Genomic DNA, 26496 nt, shown 5'->3' with positions numbered 1-26496 from the left:
GTCTCTCTTTTTGTCCTTTGTATAACAGTATAGTGCAGTGAGATAGTTCAAGTGGCTGAAGAGTTCTATAGAGACTTATTCTATAGAGACCTAGTTCTATAGAGACTATAGTACCAGTAGCACCCACAACGATAAAGTGAGAGAGAATAGTCTAGAGGAATTTGAAATCCCACAAGTAATGCCGGAGGAAGTAAAGAAAGCCATGGGAGCTATGCAAAGGGGGATGGCAGCTGGGGAGAATTACAGCATTTACACGATTGTAAGTCGACCCCCCCATATCGCTTGACCGAAAAAAAAAAAAAAAAACCCGAGGGCGCATTCGATAACGAAAATTTATTAGTAGCTGACATGGTCACTGGACTACTCGTCTTCACTAGTGCTGTCATCATCGTTGCTGCGGTCCCACAGCACGTCGTGGTCCAGCGAAATTTCAAATTTGGCAAACGACCGCACCAGGACATCTTGCAGAACAGCAGCCTACGCTAAATGCACCCAACCACACGCAGCTGTCAGGCAGGCTCTTTTGACAGGTCCGGTTGGCGTAATTTCGCAGTCTTCTGCCGCCAGCCACTCGTACTCACGGCGGAGCAGAACCTTAAAATTAAGGCGAAGGTCCAGGCTTGTTTCATGACCACGTCACACTTCACTGGCAGGGACCGATCACGCATTTCGGCGACGCTGCCGCAAACTTAGCCTACAGCTCCGCAAAGCGTCCAGACTTCGGCACGTGGGAAATTTCTCACTTGCCGCCACAGGGTGAAAATTTCGCTTCGCTGCAGTCGCCACTCTCGCACCACCCACTTGGAAACATCGAAATTGCGGCCCGCTGCGCAGTGATTTGTTTCTTCGGCGTAAAGGATGGCAGCCCTTTTAAACGCTGCTGTGAACGAGTGCCGAAAGATTAGTGGGCCTGCTTAGTGACGACTGGGGAAGCATAGAAGTAGCACGTAGCCGGCAGTCAAGTGGAGCGCGTCAAAAAGTTGGTCAAACCAATGCCAATGCCTTTAAACAGAGAAAGAGAAACCCGCGAACGGGGTCTGCTCTTCTATGAACTACCGATACTCCCCACAAGCGCCGCCGTTCTAAGGGTGCCGCCGCAAATAGGAACAGCGGCGCTTCCATCAACTATTGACGCCCCCCCCCCCCATGAGTGTTGCATGCACAGTAAGACTCTCAAAAATGTAGAAAAACCCTTCCGAAAAGCAAACAAACATGCGGGATAGCGAAAAGATACGGGTAGGACCATAGAGCAAACATAAAATTGTAACTGCCCTGTAGCTCTCGTTGGTATCGCTTTTTTTTGGCGGGGCCATGTTTTGGTTTCGATTGTAAGTCGACCCCCCAACTTCAGACTTTCAAATTTTAAAAAAGGGGTCGACTTACAATCGTGTAAATACGGTACGTAACAGCAGATCTGTTGAATGATGGTGGGCAGATTGTTCTAGAAAAACAAGCCACCCTGTATACGCAATGCTTCATGACCTCGAGCGTACCGGAATCTTGGAAGAACGCTAACATAATCCTAACCCATAAGAAAGGGGACGCCAAAAACTTTAAAATTTATAGACCGATCAGCCTACTGTCCGTTGCCTACAAACTATTTACTAAGGTAATCGCAAATAGAATCAGGAACACCTTCGACTTCTGTCAACCAAAGGACCAGGCAGGATTCCGTCAAGGCTACTCAACAATAGACCATATTCACACTATCAATCAGGTGATAGGGAAATGTGCGGAATATAACCAACCCTTATATATAGCTTTCATTGATTACGAAGAAGCGTTTGATTCGGTCGAAACCTCAGCAGTCATGGAGGCACTACGGAATCAGGGTGTAGACGAGCCATATGTAAAGATACTGAAAGATATACATATATAGCGGCTCCACAGCCAGTGTACTCCTTCATAAAGAAAGCAACCAAATCTCAATAAAGAAAGGCGTCAGGCAGGGAGATACAATCTCTCCAGTGCTATTCACAGCATGTTTACAGGAGGTATTCAGAGACCTGGAGTGGGAAGAATTGGGGATAAGAGTTAATGGAAAATACCTCAGTAACTTGCGATTCGCTGATGAAATTGCCTTGCTTAGTAACTCAGGGGACCAACTGCAATGCATGCTCACTGACCTGGAGAGGCAAAGCAGAAGGGTGGCTCTAAAAATTAATCTGCAGAAAACTAAAGTAATTTTAACAGTCTCTGAAGAGAACAGCAGTTTACGATAGGTATCAACCATGGATCCGGATCATGAGACTGAAATAATCAGAAGAATGGGCTTGGGTGCGTTTGGCAGGCATTCTCAAATCATGAACAGCAGGTTGCCACTATCCTTCAAGAGAAAAGTGTGTAACCAGCTGTGTCTTACCAGTACTCCCGTATGGGGCAGAAACCTGGAGGCTTACGAAAAGGGTTCTGCTTAAATTGAGGACGACGCAACGAGTTATGGAAAGAAGAATGATAGGTGCAACGTTAAGGGATAAGAAAAGAGCAGATTGGGTGAGGGAACAAATGCTAGTTAATGACATCTTAGTTGAAATGAAGAAAAAGAAATGGGCATGGGCAGGACGTGTAATGAGGAGGAAGATAACTGGTGGTCATTAAGGGTTACGGACTGGATTCCAAGGGAAGGGAAGCATAGCAGGGGACGGCAGAAAGTTAGGTGGGCGGATGACATTAAGAAGTTTGCAGGGACAACATGGCCACAATTAGTACATGACCGGGGTAGTTGGAGAAGTATGGGAGAGGCCTTTGCCCTGCAGTGGGCGTAACCAGGCTGCTGCTGATGATGATAGTGCAGTAAACGGAACAATGTCAGAAGCTGCTGAATGATTTCGAAGGGGCTTAAGCTTGTGGCTTTTCAGCCTTTCGTCATACACAGAGGTACAACAGCTGAAATAGTTTAGCAAGGTAAAGTCGTAGGCCAGTTGGCTAGACATTTTTAAATAATACCACTACAGACACAGGACGGAGAGATGACAACACAGGGCACAACCGCCCTGCGTTGTCATCTCCCTTTGCCTTGTGTCTATAGCGGTTTTATTCAACAAAGCTGAAACAGCATTTCAGACAAATTTTTGGCCAAGAAAATCATAGCTCTGGCAGAGGAAAGTGTAAGATTAGTGCACATTGTAGAGGATAAAACTTAATTTTTAGCATCCAATTACATGTTTGGGACAGTTTAACAAAGACGAAGGCTTACCTTTATAAAAAAAAAAAAAAAGTGAGCTTTTACAGCAAATATTCAGAATTAACCAAGCAATGTGATAAATAAAACTGCTGCTTCTTCATTCTGGAGAAGGTCTGCTCACAAAAGTATACCTTCTTGAATCTTCTTCATAAGGCTATTTTTATGTCCACTGAGGGACAAAGGCCTCTCTTAGCGATATCCAATTAGCCCTGTCTTGTGCTAGCTTATTCCAACTTGCCCCTGCAAATTTCCTAATTCTATCGCCCCACCTAATTTTATCCAGTCCTCAACTGCGCTTCCATTCTCTTGGCACCCATTCTGTAACTCTAAATGTCCACCAATTATCTACCTGCACACCTCCGCTGATGTTATTGCACACAAGCTGTTGTGTTTGGCTCGTTTTACGCAGCGCATGAGAACACCTGACTAGCGGTATAAGTCGGTGCAGCACACTTTGAGACAGATGCAAGCGGATCAAAGAGCACAATCGTGCGCTGGAACACGGTAGAAAATGACATAGTTTCGTTGTGTGCGTGCAGACATTGAGTTTGTGTTTTATTATTTCTCTAAACTTTGATTCGTCTACTGAAGCAACAGATTACACAAACAACAGATGTTGCCGCGAATAATTCTCGAAATCGCGTGCCACTATGAGAGACATGACAGCATATACTGTACATAGACGCACTTGCGCATATACATCACTCGAAAGAAGGGCAAACCTGTGTTTAAAGTGTGAAATTTCAGCTCTTTCCGCAGCGCATAGCGATTTAATACTTTGTGGACATGATCGTTAGCACGCATAGTATGCACGGCGCATGTCAGCTCAATATGACTAGATCTGGTGAAGGAACTGGCCGAGCTTTGGACAAGCTGAGCTTGTCCAAAGCTTGTCCGTTGGGCTAATGGCAAGCTATATTGTCGCAGCCTGGTACATCCCTGAGGACGCGATTCCTAGATGTGCATTTCAAAAGTGCTACATTTTAATTGAACTTGATGCCATTGAAGATTGTGCTTTGTATGAAGAAGACAGCGACAAAGAGGCCAGGAACAACAATGAAAAATAATGAGCCCAGCGATGACGACAACTGAGCTGGAACAATTCCATGTCTGGCGCCCGATACTGGTAACAAATGCCATTTGCATTTTGTGGCTCTTTACAGTTTATCTCGGTTTTTATTTTCTGACCTTCCGAAATCTTGGGGGTTAACTTAGAATAAAGGCCACCTTAGATTCAAATAAATATGGTACGTTCAAAACATCCTCAATCAACATTTAAGTACGAGACACATAAATACCTGAAGTAAAGGTTTATTTTCTATCAATATGCGTAAAACAAACTGTCAATAAGGATATGCAGTGTATAGAAAAGATATTCTGCCTAAACTTTTTTAGCAGTAGGCTTATTGCTAAACTAAAGAACATTAAAAGCACACTTCACCCCAAGTCACCTATGACTCCGTGTGGAACTTGCACAAGCAACTCTCGACGTGCGAAACAGAAGTTCTACCTCAACTGTATGATACCTGCAGCTACGGATCTTGCATTGGTCTTACCTCTGACTGTGCTTTCAAAAGAAAGGGAGTCTTACCAAACTTCTATCTCGTCCTATGTTCCTGCTCTAATCCTACAGATTACATCTGGTGCCTATAATCCAGCATTCGGAGAGGATATTTAGCCAAGAACTCCATATTCTAAACTAAAATCATCAGAAAAAAAAGTAGCAAAAGCTCGTCCATAAAAGGGAAATACTTCTAGAACTTTTCATGCAATACACATGGCTGCACATGGTTGAGTAAACACTGTGAGATGTTTGAAACAGGGTGTGAGCAAAGCATGCATGCATAGCGGAACCGTGTTTACAAGTTCGCTTTTGCAAGATGTGAGGTTTTACAACAGATTAGTGCAAACCCATGAAAGCCCTATAGAGACCATGTATCAAAAGCCTCGATTATATGATGCAATATTGCACATGTCCAGTCTCATACAACGACCTTCATACTTGTGCGATGCACCATTCTAGAAGACAGGCAGCACTGTGCTGTACAAAGCAGCCTATACAAATTATTCATCGTTTTCTTTTGACTCCTGACAATATAACACAGCATCTTGTTGCATGTAACTAATAGCTGATGGTAATAAAAGATCCTTGGAAAATTTTGCTGAAATCAAATACGATTTTTCAATTCAAACACAGAAACTCAATTTTTTCTTGTGCTGCAGTATTTCAAAATTTGCCAATAAAATAAAAACACTGGTATCGAAGAGAGACTAAATCCACAAAAAGAAACCCAGAAAGAAAGTCACAATAACAAGACATAAGAAATATTGCCAGAAATGGCCCATTTTATCACTTCTGGCTCGAAACCCATTTCTTTGTTTGTGATCCTTAACAAAGTTGTGTAAGTAGGTATAAAAAGTATGAAATCATTGAAAATATCACTTATTTTTGTGCAATTGCAAAAGTCGCATTTTTTTCACATTGTAACAAAGGTGTGCACTGAAAAAATAAGCTCGGATTCAAAGCGAGAAGAGATTTTTCTATGTCATATAAAAGTAAGCAGGACCTCCCTCCAACGATTCTCAAGGAGTAATATAGGCTATTCTATCACACTGTCCTACGTCTCATATGAAGCTCAAACCCTGCACAAGAGATCTTATTTTTCCCAATCTCACGGAGAAAAAAAATAAGGATCTACTCAAACAAGGTATTGAGAAAGTAAAGGCACAAATGAAAATAGAAAATTAAGCTGCAGCTTTCTTAAATTCCATCTGGTTAGCTTTCTGAAGAGCGTCTCCCCTAAACACCAAAGGAGTGCGATTCCAAAAGAACTGCTCACCTCGCTTGTGCTTGAAGTGAAAGTGAGCTCCCATGGCTGCTTTCCTTCTTGTGACAAAAGGACACAGATTGCAGCTGAACCTCACGAACTTTCTGCCACATTTGGCGCCACACTTTGCCGGGGGAGACACCCAGCTAGGTTTGATGGGCGTGGCCTGCTCCATGCTTGCATTGTGTACACTCTCTTCCTTGGCTGGTTAAGAAACACAGGGCAAGGAATTAACAACAGTAGCTCATTGGGCCATCAGGTGACATGGTGTGATTAAGGAGGATGGCAGGCACATACATGACGTGCAACGTTATTGTAATTTTATTGAGTACCTCTAAACGCAAATTTCTCAAAATTTGGAGGTGCATATTAAGTGTCTTGCTCATTGCGCATACCTAGTTTTATTTAAAAACTTTGAGAAGTGTTGCAATTGTAAGCGTTCATACCCACCCATTAAAGTATTTTAGTCCAAGAGTATATAAAAATTAAAAATGCAATTGGTGTCTTGAGAGTTCTGCGAAATGTTGTTCACAAATTGGGCTTTTGACTGAAGTAAAAGAGTAACATGCACATTGCAATCCACTCAAAATAAATCTTTTGACACTGACGTCCCCCATGCAAGGACAATTTGGTAAAGAAAATTTTTACAGAAAAACATCCGTTTAAGGTAACAGTCATTTTAATTCCGTAGATCCATTAGACAAATTACACTACAGTTAAACCTTTATATAACACACCTCAATTTAACAAAACTTGCAATGTAACATCTATTTTCATTTCCTGATCTTGGTTCCTTTGAATGTTTTTTTTTGTGTGATAATTTGACTTAATTTTGATATGCTGTTGTGAGACTTCAGTTGGAGATAGTTAAGCAAACCTATTGCTAAAAAGGTAACACACTACTCACTAAAACTTACTCAATTCACATTTCATTTTGTCTAATAGAACTCTCGATGGTCAGAAATGAAGACGAACTCAAGCTGCATAGACAAGTTAAGCTCATTTATAACATCTAAAGTGTACAGAGTTGAAGATGTGAACAAAGGAAACATGTACACAGGAGAGAGAACTTTGTTATAAAGCCCATATGTTTATTGGATTTTAAGCTTTCTCATGGGATTATGACGTGGGGCTTATGGGGCATTCTTTTATAGAGAAATTATGACATACCATGCCTGGAGCAGTCAGAAGGCTCAGCTTCCATGCAGCCATTCTCCAAATATTCACTGCATTCATGATTCTCGCTGACAATGTGCTCAGCTTTCACCTTCACTGCATTAACCATACAACAAACCATAAATTTCACTTTGAAAATCTTGCTTAGAAGCATAATACCAAAGCTTTTTAGGTGAATGATTGTTTAACTGTAAATTTAAAATTACTAAAAGCCACAGGCAATGAAATGCGACAGTGCTCTAGCAATAAGATAATGCTGAATGAGGGCTAATAAAATCCAGAATTTTTCACATAAAGACGTAAGGGCTAGGAAAAAAAACAAACAAACATTGGGGAAAAATATTTTTTCTTTTTTTTTTTTTGAGCACGCAGAAAGTGAAAGCAACAAGAAATTTCCATGTACCATTAGATTTGTTTTTCTCTGCTGTGCAGCATACAATTCTAGAAGCAACGACAACAAAAATGCCAGCACAGTCTTCAAGTGTCTGCACATATATATGCTTCAATTGCATTTGAAAATGTTACGCAGTTTTCAAACGCAAGGAAATATAGGACGCCCTCTGGGTTTTGGTCCAGGATTGGTGTTTGGGACTCCGCGAAGCATGTGGAAGTGTCAAGCTGGTGGCAAGAACTTTGTGCTAATCAGTCGCAGACACCAAAATAGCTTCTAGGGTGCTGCAGATACCTTCGACATTTGCCAGTTGTGAACTAAACTGGTTTTTGTTTGAAAATCCTCATAACAAGCTTTGCAACAGGCTCACAATAAACGTGTTTGAAAACTCATCCACATACAAATTTGGAAGTGAAGCGGCCGCGATCAATTCTGATGTAATAGTGTCCAGCGAGAGTGATTCGGACACTGCGCGACTTTTTTCTGTTATCAGATTAGCAACCTTTTATAGATGAGAACAAGGTGTTTATTCCATTGTCATCGCATCCTCTGCATAATTATTGCACATAATTAAGGTAATTGCTTTTTATTGCTGGAATAACAAATATAATCTATTTTCATTGGAGTTTCAATTTTATTCAAAACTTCCTGAACTAAAAAAAAAATTCGCTCTCAGAATTTCCTGAATTTCGCATCCCTATTTCTGTACCTGAATTGTCCATATGAAACTCAATATAACTAATTTTATTATTTTCACAAATGAGAAGAGAACAGATGCACACAGGTAACCTGAACATAGGAAAGCAATTGGCAAAACTGCACTTCCTGGGTCGTATGTGGCTGTGATTGCGTTGATGTGCAACTGAAAATCACATGTGAATAGAGTGATTGCTCAGAACTGATGACTTGCTGATTCTGAAACATCAATGCTTTACATCTGTATTTCCGTAAAGCACATACGTGTAGTCAACCACAAAATTTTACAGAACACGATCTGAGAAAAAGCTGAACATCTGTGCAGCCTCACAGAGCAGCCTCACAATGTAGCATAGTATTCGTATTTACAGCCTCTACTAGTATATGTGAACAACAATGTGATGTTCGGTTTTACAGATTACTGTTGCAGGCTGCTCGGAAATTGAACATTTTCTGGGATCCCATGGTCTGCATACCTTTGCGGTTGACTGTACATATTTAGAATGTATGTACTAAAATATTTATAGCGCCACTCAACCATTCAAAATTCACTACGACTACAAAAATACTTGTAATACTGAAACTGCCTTATTCACTTGCGCTAGAAATATTTTACGGAAATTTATGGCATGTTAATCAGAACTCCAACTTTTTTAAACAATGAAAACTTGAGCCAATGAATACCCACACATGTGGACAAAAAGATGTGAAAACTCCAAGTAAAACAGTCAATTTAGAATTTATTTAGGAAATTAAAAGAAAGGAGATTCACAATTTCCTCTTATCAAAGAAAAGAGTTGACACTAGTTTCTGTGCCTGTTATGCGAACGCTGCTTCATACTATATATTTATAAAAATTGATGGTGACCATCAGGTTTAGGTGACCCGTATACATGCGGAACAATGCAGAAGTTTCTTCTAAAATGGCACCCATATAATGAAAAAAAAAGTAAACACACTTAGCGCCTGCACATGACACACGCAAGGAGTTGATGCACTTGGCAAGCTTCAGCAAGTCTGCACAAGTGGCTGTACTAAAACAGTGACATATGGTGTAACCAAATAACAGAATAGCACATATAGAACAAGACCGACTGCAAAAAACCTCCTCAGCACGATGTGGAAGCTGGAAAACCCAACGAACAAAAACTTCTTGTCTTAACTTTCATTAATACTGTTAAGTAAGTATCAAGTAAAATGACATAAAGAACTGATCAACACCAAAACGATAAATTTCAATGCTTCAGGTTTTCTTCTACACTTTAGAGGCCAGCTTATCACCTTGACAGTGCAAGCTCTTCTACATCAGTATACTATATTACTGATGACGTTTGACATCCTTAAGTTGCATAGTGAACAGCAGGCTTGGATGTCAAGCTCCTATTTAACTCTGGCCTCCTCAAGACCATCACGCATGATGTCAAAGTACATAAGTGCTTTAGTATTTCACTCCCATCCCAATACAGCTACACTGGCCAGGATTCAGCACTGCAGCTTCTTGCTCGGCAACAAAGCGTAACCACCTGCAGTAAAAAAATGCACAACTCAAGCAAAAGCCAAAATAAGGCACACTTAATCTGACACTTCAATTAAGAAAAAGTAAATAGTCAACTTTCATTAACTTGATGTCGGATAATACAATTCATAGTGTTTAACTTACCGACAATCAAGTCACAAGATAGGTCTATAATTAATAAACTTTCATTTGAACTCCCAACTAATTTCAAATTCTACAGTCCCACTATGGTTCAATGAATGGAAGTGAACATAAAGCTTATTTGACAGTAACTTTGAAGTTGAGTCTATAGAAAATGCATAAATTTTGCTTTTATTAGCCAAATAGTTTCTATAGGAATTGAAAAGGTGGAGACAGAGTTCTGAAAGTAGAAATGACAACCAAGTGGGTGTGACGCCATGAAATAAACCAAAATTTGCTATATTTTGCATGGACTGCTGAACTGTCTAATTGATACTTCTTCCAATACAATTTTTTTGGTCAATTAGTCATTGCATTGGCAGGCATCCAGCACACCTAATTAGCTTGTTGATATATATGGGTCAAGTGGTGGAACTGTGTTCAATCATAGGGTTTTTCATTTGCAGAAATTTTTTTGAGAAACCAGTAAGGTTTCCTTCTTAACATTATGGTAACATGCAGGTTGATGCCAGCTTTTCCCTCCAGAAAAGTGTCATGGTCTTAATGTTTACCTTCCTATATTTTTTGACAAAAATTGTTCTGTTATAGTTTGACAAATAATACTAGCAAGAATGTGAACCACAAAACAACAATTATTAGCCCCCAAAATAAGCATGCACATGCTGCATTAGCTACTAATCTTAGCTGTCTTCCAATTAGGCATACAATATGAAATGAGGCTTGTGAATAACCTTTTGTGCTTTGAGATTATTCTTACAAAAGACAGGTATTGACTGTTTATTGGTTAAATAAACACTGTAACAAAACAAGGATTTGGCTGGAGAAGGTGTAGCTTTAAACAAGTTAATTCTGTATTAGACTAAACAAATGAGCAGTAAGTTGGGAAGAGAACACAGGGAAGGTCAGGCATGTGGTGAACTTACACTTATCTCTATGAATAATTGATCACGATCTATATGTTATCTTAAGTCACACACAATACAAGTCAAGATTTGTAAAACAAAAAAAAAAACTAGTGAAAACAATGAGAGCACCCACATGAGTGCTATATGCCCAGTGACTGCAATATACATGGTCAAGACGTTGAACGTGAGCACTCATGAAAAATAGCGGAGCTCATTCTCAAATAAGGTCGTATAGTCTTGCTATTTCTGCAGCCTTGATTATTTTTCATGTCTGCTCTCAAATCTTTCCAATGATACTTGTAGCTTCCAATAAGGTTTAACAAGAATGTCAAGAATGGAACCATCTTCCCGCCGCATTGATTTCAATTGAAGACCAGGCACAATTTCGTACGGCCATAATCAACACCATCGCTTTAGGCTTCACCTGTCTAAGACTACATCACTTGCTGCCTTCTTTGCTTTCTTTGTTATGTAACCTTTTTTTTTTTACCCCACTCCCCTCTGTAATACCTTGTGGTCTTGAGGGTATAATAAATGAAATGAAATTAAACAATAGGGTTGCTTGCTGTGAAAGGTTGGGAGCTCTGAAGAGCAGTTGGATGCACTGTTGTCATGTTTCTGCTCCCAGATGACGCCCGCACGAGCATGACAACTATGCCAAGAACTGCTCTTGAAAGTTGTTTTTCTTCCACTATAAACAGCATGGATGCAAGGTAGCCTTCAAGGAAGGAAGGAAGAGTGGGGGGCTCATTAAAGTACAAAGAGCAAGGGAAGGAGGGGGGTGGGGGACTCACTGCAGGCTCAATACTGTCAGCCAGCATGTCTCTGCAGGGTATACAAATCCACCAGCACATGGATGTTAACAAAGTATATGTAAAAGCACACTTCAACACTACAGCTCAATTCACTGGGGGTAATGTCTGCAAGCATTTCTCATACATATATTTTCTAAGTGCAAAAAGCTTGAGTTTGAAAAAAGGCTGAACAGGAATGGTACAAGACATTAAGAGCAGAGCACCCATGAATAACATAATGCAATTTCACCTCTTAGACTGGCCCACTAATGCATGCTATAGTCAACTCTACACAGAAAGCAATGATGGCTGAAATTGTAATTGACATTATGAGCACAAAAATTTGAAAGTAAATTATGAACTGAAAGAACTGCTAATTACTACTTTCATTAAAATTCCAAAGAAGTCACAAGTTCCTAAGAACTACTCTTGGCCTTGTTGGCAGTTGATGAGCCACATAAAGACATATTTGCTGAGAGAGGCTGACAAGAAAATAAGAAATTTGAAATGCTCAGTGGTGGTCGAACAAGGGTTGTCTCGGGTTGCAGCCAACATTTCATCAAGGACTTGTCTAACAAAGACTAGCCTTCCTGTCAAACAACGGCTACAACCCGAGACATACCTTGTTCAACCATCAACCCCTACACTCAATAAGTAACACAAAAGTAGACTCCTTCTAGGAAAGTACAGAAATGTTCACATGTGCAAGAACATTCATACGATTTTAGTACTTTAGTGGGACAATGTGCAAGTACGAGAGTTGCAAGAACACTTAAAATATTTTAATCTGGTAATAAAATCGGTGTATAAACGCTGGACTTAAAAGTAATTGGCATTACTGCACTGCCAAGTTACAGCAAACAATTTCAAACATCGTGCAGCAATAACAAGGGTAGGTATGATGTTGCCACTCATAAATAAAATGAAACACTACTGTGCACAATTCTTCTGGCTATGTGCGTGTGTCACAGCAGCAGTAGTTGCAGGAACAGAGAGTGCCAGTGTATCATGACACATCCCTTCTTGGCACAGAAGCCAAGAACTGGTTAATAGAAACAAGTATATAATAGTAAATTAGTTACAGTGCTCTGCCACTAGCCAGTACACCTTCTACGGTTTAGGGGGCATGTACCTTCCTTAAACACAAAAAATAAAATGAGGGAAATGTCAATGATACTCCTCCAATTTAAAACTGAAGCAACGGTACTTTAATGTCGGTCAGTCAGTCCATCTTGCTAGCAATGTTCGAACAGAGCGTCACACGAGGATGTAGAAACGCTATAACGTTTACAAAATTTTAAGCTTTGGATGTGTTTATATCAAACTAGCTAATACGCTTGACTAACAAATGTTGACTGCGCAACATTTATGTCCACAAGGGATATGGTAGTGACTTGGGTAAATGCTATAAATATGCATGGCAAGTTGTGTCTAAATTTAAGCAAACAAGAAAAAAAAAAGAAACATTAGTTTGTAATGAAAAGATGACAGCAGTAAGTGTGACAACTGTCGTTGCATGATAAGAGATGGCGTATGTTATAGGACATTTTCAGATACATGTACGTGCTAAGCTTTCGCAACAATCTGTGTTTCATGTACAGTGTGCAAAGATACCCAGCCATTGAAAATAAATGCTAGTTGCAAAAGTCCAGTGCTCATCCTGTCATCTTCATTTCTTTTTGTTGTCTTCTGCACTGGTAAAACCTGGAAACAAAATTGAGTAGCCATCAAAGTCAGTTCATCTCAACAGTTGCAAGTTCAACTTAATCGCACCTAGCCTACAAAAACCTAAACAATAACCCTTTAATTGTACAACTTGCCAAAGAGTTCAGATGAACAAATTATGGCTTGACAGGCCCCTACTGTATAGGTTTAGTAATTCTTGCACCTCAACGATTCATTTCATTGTCTTCCCAGCCATAGCTTAGGAAGGGAGCTAAATATGACAACCTTGAAGATGTGCATGACATACTATGTAACATAGCAAAGTAACAAGCAAAAAAGGCGAATCTATCCGCCTCGAAACGCAAGCCTCACGCGAGCGTAAGCCTTGATCCTGCGTCGAATCCAAACTAAGTCGTTCCGCAGCCCACATTAGCTGGCCGTAATTACCAATGGGCAATGGAACCCAATATGTCAAAATTGCACAAATCAAACACTGGCTACCCAAAACAACATATTTTGGGGTGCGAGGGCTTACCCCCTCCCAGGTCGCTCCTGCAAGCTCCTTCACAACATACGTGGGAGGAGCTGCTCAGAATGCTGGATCAAAAACTACAAAAAGCCCTCGTTGCCTGGGCTGAAAGGGTCGCTCCTTGTGAGGAGCCATCCTAGGATTCGGGCCTGCCAGATCATATCTGAGCAGAATCGCAATAAAGCTACCACCTAGCAAAGTTTATGGCTCACCATGCTTCCACACTTACCCTTTTTCATACAGGCCAAGTTTTATACATTCGACGCTAGTTCATTCAATCCCAACCGAAGGTACCAGCCAGTGCCTATACATTTCTATGGGCCCATACGTTCGCCATCTCAATTCTAAAATTGGCTTTTGCCGAATAATTTAACTTGACTGGTCAGCCTGCACGCACCTGACCCCTGTGGTGACTACAATGGTGCCTCTTTAGTGAAAGCATCTATCTCGGCGGAGACTAGGGGACAATGAATGCGTTCAACACGTCCTCTCCCATCCAAAAGGCCTATTTTCAGCCTGCTCTAGAAAGATATTCCAGGGCTTATATAAAGAACATTTAAATCAAAATTCAAGCAGTTCAAGAGTGTTGAAGCATAAAATTCAAGGAGAGGTAAAGAAACTTTGTTCATACGCACACAATTAAAAGCAGTGAAATCTTCTTAGCTGCAGCTAAGCAGCGGCCGAGTTGGACATACTTGCTTCAAGACCTCAAGGTCACTGTTCTAAGTTGACTTCCTGATTGTAATGATGCAAATAGCCTCCTGGCACGATTATCAGTAGTGTTCAACTCCAGTCAAAAATACTGGTCGTGGAAAAGCCCAATGCCCGAAATTTACCTTCCGCCGAGCATTTCTGGAGCCTTCAGCTCTAAAATGAAGTCATATGATGGCTGTGGTGTGAGCCAGCTTAGCAAAGCAACAAAATGGTAGCATGAATTGGTCACTTCATCTGGCTTTGCGAAGCTCCACGAAGGCAGCGTTGATTTGAACAAGTGTGCCATTGGTGGCTGTGGACAAACCATGACATTGCAAAAGAAAATAAGTAGGATTGTTTCTCTATAGACAGTGTCGACAGCATAGCCCCTGTGTGGAGTTCGCTGCATTGAATATGCAAGCCTTTTCTTTAGGAAAATTGGTCTGGAAATTGCCTGTGCCGTGCAATCGAACATGAAACCGAAACTGCCTTTGTGACTTTGTATGCTTTACCACATAACACAAGTACATTGCAGCAGACCTGATTTAAAAAAAAAAAAAGGGCACCAAAGCTGACTTTAAGAAACCAGCCATCGTTGTGCAACAGATATTAGACCCTTACCCATTTTTCATACTAAAAGATTGGGTGTGCTTTAAACTTCTAGCTAATTTAGGAGCTTTCATGTCATTCTTTTTGTTAGCTTTTTTTTGCTCTGCACCTATAGAAAATAGGTGAGCAAGTGGTATGTCTTGGCATTTTTTTTTTTCTGCATTTTGTTTAATTTCACTTGCCGGTTAATTCAATCGATTTCATCAGTCCTGTCAGGGTCAAACTGAAAGAAGTAGAGTGTATTAGGGTAAAAGGCATAGGTACCCTATCCTTACATTATGGAGGCAACTAAAACACAATATAAACAGAAATTGGCACAAATGAAAGAAACAAATAAAATATTTCAGAAAACTGTCATAAAAGGGCTTTTTCATAATATCGCTCCCCACCATTATAATTGGTGGCACCAGATCCTTTAAAGATATTTGAATGTGGGTGCCAAAAATGATCTACAGTTAGCAGATCAGGTGGAGTTAAAACCTGTCATCTTACTGTGCATTAATAGCCTATGATTGACCACATTAAAGCTTCATTATGAAGCCACATATACCAACAAAAACAATCGTGGAGTCCCCTGACAGCACCTAAAAACAGTGCCTCATATCAATAAAGCCCTTAAAAAAAAGCACACAAAAGCAAGGCTTCAATGCTGAGCTTTTCTCAAGTTTTAGGAAGCACCTGCAATTTTGCACTCCTAGCAAGCATTAAGAGAAAGCTTTAGCTCAGGTGCTCCTATATAAATACATGTAAAAGGAGAATTCGTTTTTCGCAGCAACCATAGCACCAAATTTGACGAGGTTTGTTGCATTTAAAAGAAAAACTTAAAATCTAGCGACTGTTGGTTTTGAATTTTTGTATTTGGTCGTCAATATCTCATTAAAAAATTGGCAAAAAATCAAAAATTTTCAAAAGAACAACAACAAAACTATCAAGTTCACAACCCTGTAACTCAGCAACAAAAAATTTATACAATTCTGTGAATTGCATTTAATAGTGTATCTAAAGCGGACAAAATTTATATGTTACACATGAATCTAAAAAATTTAGTAATATGGAGCTATAGCGTTTGCAGAACCCTTGTAAACAACGTAACAAATTCAAGTAAGATGTAAAATGACATATCGAATTTTGCCGCTTTCAGTGATCTAATGGATGCGTTTACAGAATCCCGACATCTGTTCGTGATGCAGAGCTATGAATTTGTAAGCTTCGTGCTTCAAACTTTCAATTTTTTTAAAATTATTGTAACAAAATTCAGGCCATAAATCGAAATTCCGCTTCCAACATTCACTACAATGTAACTTTCTCTCTGAAATGCAACAAACTTGATTAAAATCAGTCCAGGGGTTATCTCAGAAAAACATTTTTGCGTTTTACATGTATTTGAATAGGCTGCATCAGAGATGGGCCCAAGCCAAAGCTTCCTCTTAAGAATTCAATGAAGTTAGAACATTAAGGGGACAACTACCCTGCCAAGCTGTTTGTGGTAGCATGTTTTTTGTGACCCTGCCTACCCTTTTATTCAAGTCAAATAAGGCAACATTTCTTTTTTCTTCTTTGTCAATTCACATGCACCCTTACCAAGGCTTATAGATGTTCATAGGCACTTCAATAATAAAGAAATCGAATACGTCTCTAATACTTCCAATTATTGACAAGGGATTCTTCAACAAGATTAATACAACATAAGACATTTAAGAATGACATTATTAATAAGAATATGTAAACCTACCAACATTCCTGAAATGTTACACCTGCATGAGTACCAAAGTGTACTCAATGAGTACCAAAACTGCAAAAGTGTTGTCACTCATGAAAGCTAACTCACAGAAGTTTCTTTAGTGCCCATACATCTATGAGCATGCACACATATTCTGCAAATCATGCTGTAAATACAAGAACGAAAACAAGAAAAGGCTTGCAGGAAGATGGAGGACTGAAGTGATTAACAATGGTATAAGAAGAAATGTTGAAGCCGATGACTTAACAAGTGATCTTTTTCAGGACAACAGCTGCTTCTCTTAGCAGTGCTTATGTACGCGTAGCTCAATCTCACCAATTGTCAGTGGAGAATAACCTGGTGTGCCAAGTAACGCAAGTCAAATTGTTAAAAAAAAAGGGGACGGAGCTGTTTAACTGACATTACAGTGAACACATTATTTCAACAAAATAGGAAATAAGAAGACAGGGTATTCAAACATGTGAAAATGTAGAAAAGAAGAATCAGTGGAAGAAACCGTGTTGTGTCCAGACATGTTCAGTGACAGTACGAATACACATCTTCAGGGAAGATGAAGGAGGGCAAGACTGACAAAAAAATAAAACGTTAAGCTTATGCTAGATAGGATAGTAAATTAGTAAAACACAGCTGGTGCAGACAAAATAAAAATATTGTGGTGGAATAAATTCGGATGAGGGATACGATCAGCTCTTGTCTGACCAGGTGCAAGGGGCCAGAAAACTAAGTACTGCTGGTTATATAGTCATAATATTAATGTAACGAATGTAATCAAGAGCTTTCTTTTTTTTGAAACACTTATGCCTGTTGGATGAAGTTTATTGAACTTGCAAATATGATTATATCTTTTGCCACTAGGCAAATGAAATGTGACTGTAGCATATGAAGTTTAGGTTATTGAAATTGTGACCTGGCTGGTTGACATGTTGTGCGACTGCCTTCAGAAGTTTCTTAGCTATGTCCGTACAGTGTCCTCTTAATCTAACATTCATTGGCTGCCCTGTTTCACAAATTTCTGCGGTAGATATAACTTTTAAGCATATTAATGGCATTACAACTCGTGCAGGCATATCTCTATTTATTATTGTGGACACAATCACAGATCACACAGATGATGGTCCTCGATGATTGCAAGCATGATGTCAGTCAATCGCACGAGAAGATTGAGAGTAGAGAGTTTCATGAGCACACTTCGTACAAGCATTGACGATGTGGAAGATCACTCATGCCACGACAACCTGGTTTTTACTTTTGGTGTACCAGAAATTGCAAAAGAAAGTTAATCGTGGTTGGAAAATAAATTTTTTAACTCGATTAACAAAACTCTAAAACTGCTTATTGTGCAATAGCACAGCTTGACCCAGCTGCATGTCAAGGTAATTGGCTTCCTTAGGCAAAGTCAAATTATTGCGTACCTCTCCACTCTGGCATGAAATTCATGTGCGAGACTTAATAATTGTAGTATAAAAAGCTGCATTAGAAATAAACTTTGGGTGACATAATGACAGCAGAATGTTAATTGCACATACATCATAAGAATCACGATTGGCAGCCCTAGAGGTAGAATATTCTGGGCCCACTTCAATGAACTCGTGGAGAGCTTGCTGTAGTGGAGCTGTGGCTGGCACCCAATTGACATGCATTAAAATACTTGATTTAGTGTTGATAAAAATAAACCTAAATTACTAGTTTGGAATACAAGGAACATTCTGCCGAAGGAGGAAAAGTGGTGGTCAGAAAGAAAAAGATAAGGTGAATGACTTCAGGGTCTATTAAAAGAAACAAAAACAAAAAACAAAGAGATTTAGAAGGTAAAGAGATCACGAAATTATGTGTTGGAATTCATTGGAGGAAATCAGGGATGACATTTCAGTGCCCTTGATAAAATGACTAATAAAAGCACGAGTGGGAAGAACATTGAAACCGAGCCACTGGGTGTCGACGATGTAATAGAATCAGTGGACTCAATAGTGTATCCACGACAGTGACGACCACATAATAGAGAGTTGGGTAAAGACTGATAGAGCATTTGTAAACATTACCTTAAATTGCTTAAATGCCAACATAATTGCCATGACTTCTGTGAAAAACATACAAGTGTAATCAGGCCAACGGAGAGCAAAAGACCAGTTGACTATAGACGATGCCCATTTCCGGCCATAAACAATGCACAACATCCGTGGAAATAACAGGTTGATAAAAAAAAGTTGCAGTTTCGCCGAAGGCAAAGCACTGATTGCAATAGCAAATTAGTAGATAGCTATACGAAGTAAGGATAGTAGTTTTACCAGCCATGTAAACTTGTAAACATTCACTAACTAAATTAACAAGCATGGTGTCGTGCATGCACAGGTAAGCATGAACACATCTCGCTTGACAAGCACAGAAACTCACTGTCAAAATGCTGGAGTGAGGAATCGCAGCAGCAGCAGCGCTTGAATTGACCTCCATGCATCTCTCGCTTCAATGGGGACGAGACATCAAAAGGATTGCACATACGAAGCTACCGGCACTACGCGCACTTTGCAAACATAGCATATTGCTTTGAAGATGAGGCCTGCGCAGTCACGGGGCTCAGGGGAAGACTGGTGTTGCTGTATTGCCAGCACTGAGCAATTACTGCGAAGTCTGAAATGTTTTGAGCTTGACATACTCTCAGAGTGGTGGTGACTGTGCATGTTTTTCAAAGATCAAACAAGCAATACAGTAGTGGACAAGGATGATATTTTATGTCCATTGCATAAAAATTGTTTTTGATAAGATGGTGGTGGGCTGACATGAAATCCTTTGTTGCCATGCTTGTGAAAAGAATGTCCACAGCATAAAGGGTGCATACTTGACAATGATGATGGTCAGCCTCAGACATGGCACGTAGCCACAACCACAATTGAGTACATGAGTAAACAGGGGTCAAGCAAGGAGATGCAACCTCTCCAATGTTACTGGAAAATCTTAGCATATAGTGTGTAGCAGCAAAGGTGTAACAGCTTAGTGTAAGTGTTGCATACGTAACGCTTACGTAAGTACGTTACGAGGATAGGGCTTTTGCGAATGTACACTATTTTCGGGATTTAGCATTCCAAGGCTAATAAACGTATGGAGAGCGTTGCATTGGGAAACACTGCGGCACCCATGGAAGTGGGTGCTGTCTGTTTCAGATCTATCAAGCCGTCCTGCATGCTGGCCCTTTAATTCCCAAATTATGCATGTCTTTGCTTTCCACTTGTGTCATGATGCTTAAACAGCAAAGTATTGGGTACAATTAGGCACCGTTTCCAAGATTTGTTTTTGATTTTTTACCACTTGAAGTTAACAAGAACGGCTGTATTGGCTGTACATGGTGTCAGACAGCTTGCAGCGCTAGGCTTGCAGCGCTAGGCTTGCACCAAGTGCTAGGCAAAACCTCAGAGGCTACTGAATACAAATATTTGCTTCTAGTATGCATGTTATGCAAATGGCACCACAAGCCTTTTTATTAGCTCGTCAGTGGTGCCCTGACAAAATAGATACAGCATAAAATTGGTCTGATATTGCATGTGCACTTGATGTGCCTGTACTTTGTGAATTTTTACATGTAGGTGGAAACTTAGCCGTTCACGTTATCATTCAGCTCAGTTTTACTATTTAAAAAAACTAGTAGGTACTGTGTACTGTACGGTACAACAGTGCTAGCACTGCATTGCCCACTAACACTAACACAAGCATTTCACACTATAATGAAGCTTTCAATACACAGCATGGTCAAAAGAAGTATATCCAAATATTAGATTGGGAAGCACCAGGAGTGAGGACCAAAGGGTTCTAACTCTCAGCTACCTGCAGTTTGCAGATGACATTGTCGTGTCCAGCAATGATGGTGATGACTTGTAACAAATGATCAAGAATCTTAGCCAACAAAGTGCAAGAGTAAGCCTGAAGATTAATATGCAGGAGACCAAGAGTTCAATATCCAGGCAAGAGCTATGAAGCTTGAGAAGGGCTATGCAACAAGCGATCGAATGAAAACTGATAGGTGTAACATTAAGATACAAGACAGCAGTGTGGGTTTGAAAGCAAATGGAGGTAGTGAATAATCTAGTTGACATTAAGAGGAATAAATCGAGCAGGGCAAGACATGTAAGGCAAGATAACCAGTGGTCTATCAGAGCTACAGAATGGGTGCCAAGAGAAGGGAAGCTCAGTCAGGGATAGCAGTGAATTAAACGGGGTCTATGAAACTGGAAAATTTATAAGCTCAAGGTAGTGACAGCTGGCAAAAAACAGGGGTAATTAGAGATTGCTGGGAGAAGCCTTCGTCCTACAGTGGATAAATAGGCTGATCATGATGATCGTGCCAACTTAATGTCCTCCTTCCCCACTAAGGGTGGGGGAGAGCGACCTACACATATACACAAAACGCTGTTAAGAAAAGCCTCTGCTGCCCTGACAAACACAAGTCCCCATGTCGAAATGTTGGCTTTAACAACATTCCTTTTTTACCACTAATAATCACAGTAAATACTAAGATAACAAATTGGGCAACAATCTATTAAATAGCAGCAACATCTATACAGTCATGTACAAAATTTGGAATACCAGCAGGCAGAAATATGTTGCAACATGCAACTAATTAGCTTGAAAGGCCCCGGAATACATCTAGTTCTACTGGCTGTATTCTACTTAGAATACATCCCAGAATACATCAAATCTTGGCTTGCCGAATGTCAAAAAAGCAGTCGTGTGGAGGCAGTCTCTGCAAGAACATGTTCACGTACAGTTACACTGTTTGAGCACTGTCAACTATTACGTCATGTTTCTGAATTTTCACACAATACAGTAAAGTGATTTTTCGCTAGCAACATTAGGTAAATCATAATTTCTGAAATAATGCCTTTATTTAGTTCAAAATTTTCAGCAAACATTTAGTGTCTTTGCTTGCCTGGTTTCTCAAGAAAAAAATATGCAAACCACTGATGCATGTGGAGGCTGCCATCAAAATAGCAACGATGCAAAGGCACGAAGCCTGTCAGCAAGTAGACGTCATGACTAGCTAGGCAAATAAAAATACCAAATGATCATTTACCTAATAAATGCGATCTTGTGAATTATAAGTGAAAACAAAGGAGCAGCAAGTGCAAAATTTTTTCCACGTTTGTCAGCAAGAACAGGTACCTGTACAGTATAATGCTGCAGCCTAGACCAAGTGCAGCCATAAAATTTTTATAAGCTGCAGGAAGAGAAACTAGCAGTCAAATCTTTTATGATTCGTAAGCTATGATAGTTTCATGAAGCTCATAAACCTTCAATGTAGCCAGCCGCAGCTCTAACACTGCTGCTTTGTCAATGCATTCAGCTAAATACGTAGTACCATGCTAGGTCTTTAAAAATCTGCTAGCACCTTTTCACAAAGTGCTGCAGAAAGACCACCACTTTAGGCATCACAAACTGTTCCTCTCAGAGACACACAAAACAGATCCAGTACATTTTAATGCAAGTTGTCCTCTCCTCAACACTGTCATACCTGTTGAGCAACGAATAAAATATAAAAATATACACAACGTGTGTGTATTCATATGCACAGACCATTGGAGGCACTAAAAATTTATACAGCCAAGACATGCTCTTCACAAATGCACAGATGTTCATGAAAGCTGCCCTTACATACACTGGTTATATCCCAGATACATGTACAGTCTGACGCAAAACAGCACTAGCCAATTCAGCAGCATGCATGTTTAAATGTTCTAATCACAAACAAACAAAAAAATCTGCAGCCCTGTACAGTGCCGGTATCCCTGTGCAATGGAAGGTGTGTCTCCTCTGAACTATGCACACTTTACATTAATAAAATATGCTACTGCTATTCTTCGCCTACCATTAGTACTCAAGAAACAGGTTCCCATGGTGCAAGTTTCCTCTAGGTGTGCCCCATCCCACTGTAGCAGTATTTACTGGCTCATTAGCAATGTCAGTGACCCACTACACAACAAAGGCATAAGAAGCTCAGCAAGGGCAAGTACAACCACAACAGTGAAATCTTCAATGGCTCCATATGTCCATAAGGCTATTTATTAGGCTTGTGCAAAAATCACTTTTTTCGGCTCGAAGAGAGGTCGAAGTGAATAGTGACTTGTGTTAAATAACTTCGAAGTGAATAATTTGAATGGCTGCGGCATTTGCATAAAACCTTGATGTAAAAGCCAGATGTAGGCAAATCTAGAAAAAGTTCCTTTTGCTTGCAAAAGCAGAAACAGGTTCATCTCTGGAGTCAGTTTATTTTTGAAGGGCAGTTAATCAGATATTTTCGTGCAAAAATGCAAGTTCAACATTCCTTAAAGCTCTAGATGCACAGAAAATTTGTTTACAGGCTCCTGCTCAGTGTTGTGCTTTAGTTTAAAGTAAGATTGTGTGGTGGTTGAGGTTGCAAGAGCATTTTGCGTTCACCTGCACAGCATTGTTGCACAGCTACAAATTGCAACCTTAATGGCGCGACACTGGCAGTGTATGCTGTATTGTACAAATTGAAGTTGACACTTTCCGTGTACACGTGAGCTTAACATTTTATCTTGCAAGTGTACAGACAAAATTATTTTTAAAATTTAAGAATAAAATTGGGTGGGGAACAGAGCAGCTGGGCCGAGAATATGACCTGGTATACTGGTGCATCGAGACTGTTTTAACAAATATTCAAGCATTATTGCAGTTATTTGCGCAGCTTATACCTGCAGACTTTCTTTCATTTCTGGGGGTTAACTTCTAATTGGGGCAGCAGCTTACAAGTGGAAAAATATGCACATTCATTCGTGTCTAATACTTCAAAAACTGTTAATACTGAAATTCGAGCAGAAGCAAATACCGAACAGCATAATATTCAAATCCAATATATTGAATATTTGCAGAAGCCTACTATTTATCCTTAAAGGGCAACGCTGCCTATCTTTGATGTCCATTGACTTCAATTAAATGTTCATATATGTTCTCTTTCACACTCTAACTGTCTGTACCAAACAAATGGCTGAAGTCATTTAGTTTTTCTGAAATTTAACATCAACTTTATTTTTTGGTGTTAGGACCCCATGTACTGCATGTTTAGCACACATTCTGAGTGTTTATATTATGGTAGTTTAGGACCTTACATCATCGACTCATTGTGATGTCACACGAAACAGTTACCTCCCAAATAGCCACAAACATCCAACAGATGTACCAGATTGATCGAATTATCCAGCAAAAATGGGATGTCCTATGGACATCCTCTACATGCACGTGAATCTAAGGGATGTACAATGGCATCAAAGTTTTAGATGTCCATTAAATATCCATTTAGTTCATTCATCAGACGTACAGCGGACAAAATGTTAGATGCCCATAGAACGTCTCAAAAAACAGTATTTCAGATGTACATCGCAAAAAGCTTTTGATGTACATAGAACTTCCATAAAGTTTGTACGTTAGGCCTGTATTGTAGGCCTCCCAAACCTTTCGCATTGTATATGCCCTTCTATGATTTGTGGACGATGCTACGCAGTTGGTGCCTGTAGTTGGTGCGACTACTTTGCACTGCATCATCAGTTCACGTGTAATGGATGTCCATAAGCATGCCCTTCTTTCGCTGGACATCGATCAATCATTGCTACTTCATAAAATGGATGCTTGCGCATGAAATATACATTTTTTTTCAGTAGAACAACATGCATAAGCAGTGGGCGAAGCGAAAGAAGAATGTACATGCACCCAAAAATTTCATGTTGCAGATTCTGAGTTGGTAGATTTCTTTGTTTGCAACTTTGGAAAATAATCGAAAAACAAGGTACAGTATATTAAGCAATTAACTGATATATAGGACAAAAAGTGCATGGAAATTATATGAAGGGACTTTTATTGCGCGCCACCAAACGTTTTAAAACGGCGACGAACCTCACGTGCGCAAGTTATTCCGTGGCCTCCGATACTTGACACTCAGTCTTGGAGGCCATGTGTGTCAAATGCAAGGAGCCAGAACCATGCCATAAATGTGGCACTAAATGAAAAATGATGTTTAAGGACAATAGAAAAGTGAAATGATTTAAAGGGATCTTACATAGCATTACTGTCCAATTATCAATTATTCTCAAAGTCGTGTGCCTTTCATATGTCACAATAAGTGCAGCCATCAAGCAAGTGTATGTGGGAATGTAACAGCTGCTTGTGTTTCGGTGCTGGCGCTGAGCCGTGTTCCTTTATGCTGTACTCCCTGAACAACTGCAGAAGATAGCAAGATAGCACCAACCTTTCCGTTCTCGCAACAAATGACATTTAGTTCGTGGTGCTGATGCTGTGGCACTTCATTTCTCATTCTCACCATGTCTGCAGTGGTGTCCAGTCATTAGGAGGCAGATGTCGGCAGTTTGCTTTTGTACTTTCTTCTATGTCGGTAATGAGTGCTTAGCATGGGCCGGAAGAGCTGATGCACAACGCAAACATACAACGGTTTCGGCAGTACCCTTCAAGGCATGCCGGCAGTGTTTCTTTTTGGAGTAGTACTAACCTGAACCTGGTGCATAGCTAAGACTAGTTTGAACAGCTGAACTGCAACCCGAAACAAATGGCGATAGACAGGCGACGTTCTTGTCTGTCTCCCTTTGTCTCGTGCTTCAGTTCAGCTTCTCATACTCGTCTTGGTCTTTCTTGTACTGTGCTTCCCACAGTCAGCAAGTTTTGTGCACGACACAATGGTTTCAGCGGTTCTGGCACATGTTTTGGATAATGGTGCTCCATATTGTGACGTAGTCACCGTTCATGCATTGCTCTTGTTCTGTCTTCCAGTGCAGGTCTTTTGTAACAAGGACTGTCTGTAGAGCTAAGTTATCTTTTGAGCCCTTTGTTGCACCTCTGTGCAGTATTATTGTTGCAGCTTGCAGTATTACGTGCGTATATCATTTGTAAGCACAAGTCATGTATTTTCACATGTTCTTGAACAGTCAACCCTTTTGCACATTATATAAAGCTTCACTATGCTCTACTGCTTGCAAGGACAAACCTTATTGTCAGTGGTACTATTTAAGCAGATGCCTTAGATCTGCCTCCACGATAAAGGAGATGCTATAGGTTTGGGTTTATACACTGGGATTTTAACCTAATCACTGAATTTAGGGAAGCTGAAAACCGGTTACTTCAGGCATCTTAAGTGACTTTGTATGTCTTATCCACACATTCAGCGGTATGTGTCTTACCCACACACAGCTGTATGTCGCAGCTTTTCGCCTGGAGGACCCCGAATAAGTTTGTTGGAAATAAAACATTTGATTGCTTGATTGATTGATTGATTGATCGATCGATCGATTGATCGATCGATTGATTGAATTCAGAAATGTGCCTTAACTTGAAGCCATGCTCGATTTGGTCGAGATAAAGCTCGACACGAGTGCACCCAAGAAGAGGCCGTGAGTATCTTAGGCACATTCACACCTGTCGTTATAGTGACAAAGTCAAGCATGGGCCTCAAGTAAGGGTGAATATCTGAATACTAATAATCATAATCAGCCTATTTTTATGTCCACTGCCGGACGAAGGCCTCTCCCCGCAATCTCCAATTACCCCTGTCCTGCGCCAGTCGATTCCAGCGAGCACGCGCAAATTTCCTAATTTCGTCGGACCACCTAGTCTTCAGTCG

At 40.2% G+C, this 26496-nt stretch overlaps 1 protein-coding gene across 4 annotated transcripts in view; it reads right to left on the bottom strand.

The window, feature by feature from the left end:
* LOC142592654 (uncharacterized) overlaps positions 1-26496 on the bottom strand; it is a 69048-nt gene that overhangs the window by 24390 nt on the left and 18162 nt on the right. The window contains exons 3-4 of one of the 4 annotated variants that reach the window (XM_075704219.1): positions 7183-7284; positions 6025-6216 (exon numbers count right to left, since the gene is read on the bottom strand). In XM_075704219.1, coding sequence (XP_075560334.1) covers positions 6025-6216; positions 7183-7216 — 226 coding nt within the window. In that variant the 5' untranslated portion in view covers positions 7217-7284. Of the gene's footprint in view, positions 1-6024; positions 6217-7182; positions 13597-26496 lie in introns of those variants that run through there. The other 3 variants (XM_075704220.1, XM_075704218.1, XM_075704217.1) reach the window with 3 other exon arrangements.

Source organism: Dermacentor variabilis, chromosome 9, assembly GCF_050947875.1.
Source record: "Dermacentor variabilis isolate Ectoservices chromosome 9, ASM5094787v1, whole genome shotgun sequence".
In the NCBI taxonomy this organism is placed as follows: domain Eukaryota; kingdom Metazoa; phylum Arthropoda; class Arachnida; order Ixodida; family Ixodidae; genus Dermacentor; species Dermacentor variabilis.
This window is presented reverse-complemented; position numbering and strand designations above follow the sequence as displayed.